Source organism: Oryx dammah, unplaced genomic scaffold (genome assembly GCF_014754425.2).
Source record: "Oryx dammah isolate SB20612 unplaced genomic scaffold, SCBI_Odam_1.1 HiC_scaffold_9, whole genome shotgun sequence".
Lineage (NCBI taxonomy): Eukaryota > Metazoa > Chordata > Mammalia > Artiodactyla > Bovidae > Oryx > Oryx dammah.
In genome coordinates this window covers 118281-126038 of record NW_024070193.1, presented here as the reverse complement: position 1 = coordinate 126038, position 7758 = coordinate 118281, and the positions used below count along the sequence as shown (strand labels likewise).

The following is a 7758-nucleotide window of genomic DNA, read 5'->3' as shown; positions in this document are numbered from 1 at the left end:
TGGCATGGAGGTTGGCAGGGTGTTAAAAAGATGAATGCCAAATGGGCTTGTCGTACATCGTCAGTATCAGCATCTGTGACAGTGTGGTTTATTAGTAATACACACACTTGGTTTTCGTCTGCGGTTCCTGGCACAGAGCTCCGTAAACCCTTGGAATTCCCTTTGGTGAGCGGGATGACGGTGTTTTTTGTCCTGCAGATGAGGTGACTCTGGGAAGTCTTACCCGAGAGGAGGGGCCACCGGCTGCCAGGGAAGCCACTATGTGACCAGAGCCCAGGACCAGGGTCCCAGCCCCCGGCCTTCGGGGAGGGGAGGGGCTGGACGTGGGACCAGTCGCCAGTGACAAGTCAGTTATGCCCAGGAAGGACTCCTGCAGAGAAGCCCCAAAGGAGGGGCCCAGAGAGCATCCGCAGGGGGGAGACTGCAAGAGAAGGGGGGCCTGGGGAGGGTGTGGGAGCTTGGGATCCCCCCACCTGCCACTGTGTCTCTTCCATGGGCCTGTTCCTGAGTCACAGCCTTTTATTGATATAAGGGAAAAACCTACGATCTAGCAAGTAGAGTTTTCCTGAATTCTGTGAGCTCGTCTGGCAAAGTAACTGGACCTGCAGAGGGGGTTGTGGCGGGGTGGGCGGCGGGGGTGGAGGGAGTCGCTCTGCAGCCGGTGGGTCAGGACCACACATGCCCACCTGAGGCTGGGGGCGGGGAGAGCCTCACAGGACCACACCCTTAACCTGAGGGAGACGGCAGGACAGAGCTCCCCTGGGGACCCCCAGCTGGTGTCTGAAGCAGGGGTCTCTTGGGGGAAGTCCCACTGTGTCCAGGGAGATGGAGTCAAGACTGGCTTGAGCTGACCCAACTGGTGTCTGAGAACCGCTGGTGTCTGGGGACTCCCTCCACATATATTGGCTGCAGAACCTCTGAGCGTGGAAGCGTGAACATTCAAAGCATGCTGTAACGTGACTGTGCTCGGAATGAGCCATGACACGGATTCCTGAGAGTTCTGAGCTGTGCTGTGCCCTGTGTAGCGACTACGCACAGATCTGCGGTGGGCAGTGTGAGCCTTTTCCCTCCCGGCGGGAAGTGACAGCTCAGCTCCGTGATCACTGAAACTGTGAGTTTCGGTTCAGCAAGATGAGAGCGTTCTGATGCTGGTGATGTTTGCTTACATTTTTCTCGTCTTGCCTTAAAATGTGGATTTGAATTCATCACCACCACCCTGTGTAAGATTATATAAGACGGTGGTCACCACAATTTTAGGAGGACTAATGCGTTTCAGAAGGACTCGGAAGATGAATTTCTTTCTCTCCTCCAGGAAAGCGAGTCTGTTTCTGCCCTACGGATGCCGTGGGTCCGGTGGCTGGCCAGGGCTCCTCCTCCTCACGGCAGCCGGGACCCTCTGGCGCTGCTCCAGCTTTAGAAGCGGGCTGAGTTTCCCGGTGGGTGTCTCCTGCACACCTTCCCACTGCACACTCTCTGTCCTAGCTCATTCATGAGTATTTTAACAGAATTATTTTTCTAAACTGCCTGGAATGCTTCTGTTAACACCATGAGGATAAGCACATTTAAACATTGTACAGAGTGGGGGCAGGCTCACTCTCCCCCAGGACAGGCTGCTGGCGGGTCCCCTCTGTGATGATGGGTGCTCAGTGGTGTCTCCCCACCTACCCAAGCCCCTGCTACAGCCACATCTGCTCGTTAGGAAAACTCCCATCACGGGGTCCATGCTCGCCCAGGGGGGACAGCCTGAGCCCCCCTCAGAGCTGGGCCTCAGGATGGGCAGGTTCCACGTCCCCTGGAGCTCTGTCCACTCACGGGGCGCCATGACCACCACCCGGCTGCAGAAGAGGCTGGGAACTCTGCCCCCTTCAGGCATCCATGAGCCCAGGTAAAATCTGGGAGTTAGGCAGGAGGAATAAAGGCAAACAAATCTAGACGGCCAGTCTGTGCTCCTTCCTGTGGGATAATAGGGACTGTACACGGGCCCCTGCCCCCTGGTCCTGGCGGTCAGCCCCCGAGTCCCTGCCATGCCGAGTGACAGGAACACCAGGAGCGTCTGTTTATTGGGCAACTCCGGGGGCTCCTGGTGGGCTGCTCGCCAGAAAGGCCCAGCCAGGGCCAGGAGCGCCAACTCTCAGCTCTGCCCCAACCCCGTCCTCCAGGAAGGGGAGACAGTCAGGGCCGGAGAGGCAGGCCACGCCCCCTCGGACAGGGTGGGTCCCCTCGGCAGCTCATCTCCACAGCCAGCCCCAGGCACGGGGCAGAGCCCAGGAGCCAGGGCTCGTGGGCGGGCGGGGACACAGATGCTGGCCAGGACCTTTATTCACATGGGGTCACTTCCTGACCGAGCCGGAGGTCACACGGATTGGGCAAGGTGGGGGTCCCGGATGGGGACAGGGGTGCAGGCCAGAGGCTTCCACCGCATCCGGGGTCGAGCCCACAGCCGGGGACGGTCCTGAGACCCTCCTCAGTACTCGAAGGTGACCGTCTTGACCCGCAGGTACTCGTTCAGGGCGGCCTCTCCTGCAAGAAACCCCGTGCCGGGGGCAATGTCATGGTCCCAGCAGCTGATCTGGTGGGCGGCGCTGGCGTGCCCGGCGCTGTGGTCACCTCAGAACTCCTGCCCCCCGTGTCACCTCCCAGACCCCCTTCTTCCACGGCTCTGAGGGGCCCTGCTGCTCTCCCGCACGTTGCTGCGCCTGCCAAGCTGGGCACCAAAGCCGATCCCCACAGGATCCAGCCCCCAGCTGCTGGCTTCCACAGTGGCAGAGTGGGGGGTGGGGGCCACCCCAACTCATGGAGCGGCCAAGGAAAGGGGGGTGCCGGGCAGAGGTCCAATTCCCCAGGAAGGCCAGGCCCGGAGCCACCCTTTCTGCCTTGGCACTCACATCACCCTCTCGGGTTCGTCCGGCCCCCACAGGCTCCCTCTCTGAGGATGAAGCCGGAGCCTGATCGGGGCTCCCAGGCCCCCTTGATCTTGCCCTAGCCTGCCCCCCGGCCCACTCAAGCACTCAGCCTCTCTCTGCAGCTCCAGCAGCAGTTCCTCCAGCCGCTCAGGTCTCAGCCCACTCCGGCAGGCCCACCCAGCCCCCAGCTAAAGCCACGGTCCGGCCTCCTGTTCAGACCACTGTCTGGACAGCTTCTAGCAGGATCTGACTCCCTGCCTTGGTCACCGGCTTGTCGGCTCCCAGAAAGAAGTAAGTGGCCATCTCATCAGCTCTACCCTGGCCCCTGGCCTGAGCGGCCTCCAACGGGTGTTTGTTGATGAATAAATGAAAGCAGCATGGCTGGCTTACCCAGGTCTTTGCCGAACCCTGACTGCTTGAACCCTCCGAAGGGAGCGGCCACGTCAGTCTTGTTGTATGTGTTGACAAACACAGTGCCAGCCTCCAGCTTGTCACTGACGTACAGGGCCTTGTTGATGTCCCTGGTGAAGACACCAGACGCCAGGCCAAACTCCGTGGCGTTGGCCCGAGTCAGCACTGCATCCACATCGCTGCAGGGAAAACCAGGAGGGACTCCGTGAGGAGGGCAAGGGGCCAGCCCTGGACGGAGAGCACCAAGAGGCCTGCACCCCCGTCCTAGGCGGAGCCCGACACAGCACAGGGCCAAGAACGGTCAATCCTGCCAACCAAACTGCAGATCCGCAGGTGAAATGAATGATGACTGCTGTGCAGGCCCCTAAGGTTTGGCCAGTTCACGAGGGACTAGCAGCCGTTGGGACTCAAGGCGGAAGCCAGCATGCTGTGGAGCTGGAGAGATGCGGAGGACACCCCCGGCGGGCCTGAAGCCCTGCAGCCACCCCGAGCCGGGGTCTCCTCCTCTGTGCCGAGAGGACTGTGCGGGGGTCCGGCTGCGTCCACAGCCCCACCGGTCTGAGCTCCCTCCCCGCAGCTCACGTGAAGACCCCAGTGACCAGGACGGGCTCTCAAGAGGCCTTAGCGGGACCCGTACCCATCGGCAAACCGAGAGATGATCATGACGGGCCCAAAGGACTCCTCCCGGGCTATGAACATGTGGTCCTGCACGTCTGTGAAGACCGTCGGCTCGAAGAAGAAGCCTGGGGGGAGACGAGGCATTCGAGACCCGCCAGTGTCTCCCCGGCCCTGCACACCAGCCACGAGCCTTGGGGCCTTTCCACCATACACCTCGACGGCGGAGCTACTCTTCCACCACCAGGGGCCAGTGCTGTGGGCGGGACACACCTCCTCCCATCCCGACTACCGCCCCACAGGCCCTAGCCACTGCATAGAAACGTTTCTGGCATCAGAAAGGCTTCCTCTAACTATTTCACCTCTAGACACAGAGTCATGGGCCCTGAGACCTGCTGGATTGAGATTGAATTTGGCACAATTCAGGGAAAATCAAGAGACTTGAAATTTTCTCTCTACTGTTTAGAAGAAGAAAACAAAAAGATGAATGTAATAGTGTTGTTAGTTGCTTAGTCGCGTCTGACTGCAACCCCATAGACTGTAGCTGACTAGGCTCCTCTGTCCCTGGGATTCTCCAGGAAAGAATTTTGCAGTGGGTTGCCATGATGCCCTCCTCCAGGGCATCTTCCCGATTCAGGGATCAAACCCGTCTTTACCCTCTGAACCACCAGGGAAGCCCCTATTAATTTAATAAAATATTCCATGTTTGTATATATTTACAAATTATAACAGCAAGTATAATTTTTAAAGCGTGTGTTATGTATGGACACTTGTTGACTCACAGGGTGTGGGTGTGGCCTGTATTCACTTGTCTGCAAAGGAAACGTGCCCCCCAGCTCTTGGAGCTCCACAGGCCAGTCTCCACACCCTGCTACCCCATCCTGCTCACACCCCTCTTTGCCTCCCCACAGAGAGCTGCATGCTGGGGTCTGACCTCTGGCTGGGAGGAGGCTGTATGTCCATCCTACACCTGGTCTGACAGGTGTCCCAACAGCCAAGCTCCCCCACCCCTGAGGTCCTAGATCGGGGTGGGGGCGGAAGTCTGGGAGCCCGACTGCAGGGGCCTGGCCCCCAGACACTGCCCCAGAGGCCATGCCGCCTGCTGCCCGGTCCGCAGGGCTCTGACCTGGCCGAGGAACCTGCTTCCCGCCGCACACCAGCGTGGCCCCCTCTTCCACGCCACGCTGGCAGTACTCCAGCAGCTTCTGCAGGTGGGCCAGGTGATTCTGTGGCCCGTGGTTGGTGTCCCGGTCCAGGGGGTTGCCAATCTTCATCTTCCGCACCTCCTCCACCTGCAGATGCCCTCCGGGTCAGTGTTGCCCGGGCTTCTGATCGCGGTCGCCACCTGACCCGCCTCCCACACACAAATCTTTGGTGACCGACCACTGGGTCCTGAAGAAAGTCCACACGCCAGATGCTGGCCCCTGGAACCATGTTCTGGTTCCAAACTTGCTTCTGGGTTGAAGCCTCAAATGCACCCTCTGTTCAAGGGCATCTGGACTTGGTGTGGGAGCTGGGATGGTGCAGGTGTGCGGGGGGGGGGCAGGGGCAGGTGTGTGGGGAGGGGGAGGGGCAGGTGTGCAGGGCAGGCGGCAGGGAGAGGCAGCATGTGGGTTGGAGCTGTGGGGTTGCTGCTTCTTGCTGAAATACTAAAGTACAGGAAAGACTTATCACGGCCACCCCGAGGGGTTCGGGACCCAAGTGGCTGGCGCCGGACTCCACTGCCAGGCCCTCCCTGGCCCCCAACGCCCTGCAGCTGGCAAGCAGGCAGTGCCAGGCCCAGTGACAGGACCTACCACTCTCCGCACAAACTGGTCGTGGATGGAGTCTTCCACAAAGAGCCGGCCGGCGGCGATGCAGTTCTCGCCTTTGTTGAAGAAGACGGAGCTCATGCCCTGTGTGGAGGAGAGCACAGTACTGGATTACAGCCCCTGGGGCAGCCCCCCGCCCCCCGCAGTGCTCACCATCTGCACGGCCTTGCCCAGGTCACAGTCCGCAAAGATGAGGAGGGGCGACTTCCCACCCAGCTCCAGGGAGACCTTCTTCACATTGCTCAGGGCGCAGCTGAAAGGGACAGGGAGAGAAGGGCTGGGGCACGGGGTGGGGGACGCGGGACCCGGGACGCGGGACCCGGGACATGGGGGCTGAGGGCAGCTCCAGTGCGGAGTCACTTGGAAGAGCAGCTGAAGATCTGGGCTGTAGGGTCCCTGTGAGGCCGGGCCCACACCTCCTCCCCTCCCGCACCATCCCAGCGCAGGCCTTGCTCTCGCGGCCCCCCCACACCCCCAGACCCTCTCTCCCTTCAGGCTGACCCCAGAAGGAGGCCGTGGAGCCCCACTGGCCTGCGAGCCCTGGCCCCTCTGCCCTCTCCACCACCCACCTTCTCATGATGTGCTTGCCGACCGCGGTGGACCCTGTGAACCCGATCTTCCGCACGTCCGGGTGATCCGACAGCCTCTGGCCAACCAGTGAGCCTGGGTAGGGTGGGCGGGGCGGGGCGGGGCTCAGGGCCGCCATGGAGCCTGGCCCCGCCTCCAGCCACCCAGGGCCACACACGCCCGTCCTCTCCGGGGCTCAGAATCTCCACTGGGAGGGCTTCTAGCCTCTCGAATCCAGCGTGTCTGAGACTCAACTCCTAAGCTTCCTCAGTCACGCTCTCCTTCCCTGTTCTCCGTTCAGCCAACAGCCTCTCCTCGCAGTCAGCGGCTGCAGCCAACAGTCACGCTCCCCAACCCCCATCTGGGAGTCCCCCAGTCTGGGGCTCCCCCAGGCAGCACCCCCACCAGGCAGCCCCCTTCACATCGGGGCGCATCACACAGCAGGCCTTGTGCCCTGTTCCCGGCCATACCGGATCCCGGCAGGACGTTGACCACGCCTTTGGGGATGCCCGCCTTCAGGGTCAGCTCCGCAAACTTCAAGGCTGTGAGCGGGGTGACCTGAGGACGCGGGACAGGTGGTCAGGTCCAGAGGGCTGGGCAGCGGGAGCCGGGCACCAGGCTGCTCACCTCAGCGGCTTTCCCCACGGCCCCACACCAGGCCTGGGCCCCCTGCACCTTCCCCCGCCTCCACCTGTTTGTGCCAAGCCCTGGGGCACCAGGGCCATGCCCAGAGGCCGAGGGCGCTCCTCTCCCTGGCCCTCAGGACCACTGGCCCTCCTCTGCCACTGCCCATGCCCGCTGGCCTCCAAAAGCTCCTCAGTGCCCAGCCTCACCCTGCCTACCCTGTGTGATGCTGCTGCGGCCAACCTGCTTCCATGCCCCCCAGTCTGGGAGAAGCCTGGTTCAGGGGTCTCTGCCCCCCGCCACCTGCCGCCACCGCTGGGCCTCTGGGTGAGCAGTGCCTGGGTGGTTGCTCAGACCCTGAGGGGCTGGGTGAGTGGACGCTCCAGGGACCACTGCCTTGACCTGTCAGCAGCCCCCCAGCCTCAAGGGAGAAGTTAAGGGTCACCTCAGGGACTGCAGCGATGCTTCCATCAGCAGACATGTGTGCAAGTCAGTGGGGAATTCATTGTGTGTTAAAATGCCTGAGGAGTGCGGGACTCTGGTGAGCCGGTATCGTTTCACTGGTTTCTATTATGTTAATACTGTTGAGGCCCAACCACCCCAAAGGAGCTGAGGGAGTGAGACACCCCAGCCCACTGCCCCAGCATCAGGCCTGCAGCTCCTAACTGATTTCTCTGAAGTCCAGACGAAGGATGGCAGCTCGTGTGGTGATCCCCACCACAGGCCACGCTGCACAGGCCGCTCCAGTCCAAGGGCCCATCACGTGGCATCTCCGAGAAGGACCCGTCACGTGGCTTCTCCGAGAAGGACCCCCCTCAGAAGGACCC

At 61.5% G+C, this 7758-nt stretch overlaps 1 protein-coding gene across 1 annotated transcript in view; it reads right to left on the bottom strand.

Annotated features, from left to right (window-relative positions):
- Window positions 1–2301: 2301 nt before the first annotated feature.
- ALDH1L1 (aldehyde dehydrogenase 1 family member L1) overlaps window positions 2302–7758 on the bottom strand; it is a 23560-nt gene continuing 18103 nt past the window's right edge. Inside the window, exons 16-23 of the mRNA XM_040246620.1 lie at window positions 6778–6865; window positions 6310–6403; window positions 5894–5993; window positions 5726–5824; window positions 5056–5221; window positions 3952–4057; window positions 3294–3493; window positions 2302–2520 (exon numbers count right to left, since the gene is read on the bottom strand). Of these exons, the coding sequence (XP_040102554.1) occupies window positions 2465–2520; window positions 3294–3493; window positions 3952–4057; window positions 5056–5221; window positions 5726–5824; window positions 5894–5993; window positions 6310–6403; window positions 6778–6865 (909 nt within the window). The 3' untranslated portion in view covers window positions 2302–2464. The remainder of the gene's footprint in view (window positions 2521–3293; window positions 3494–3951; window positions 4058–5055; window positions 5222–5725; window positions 5825–5893; window positions 5994–6309; window positions 6404–6777; window positions 6866–7758) is intronic.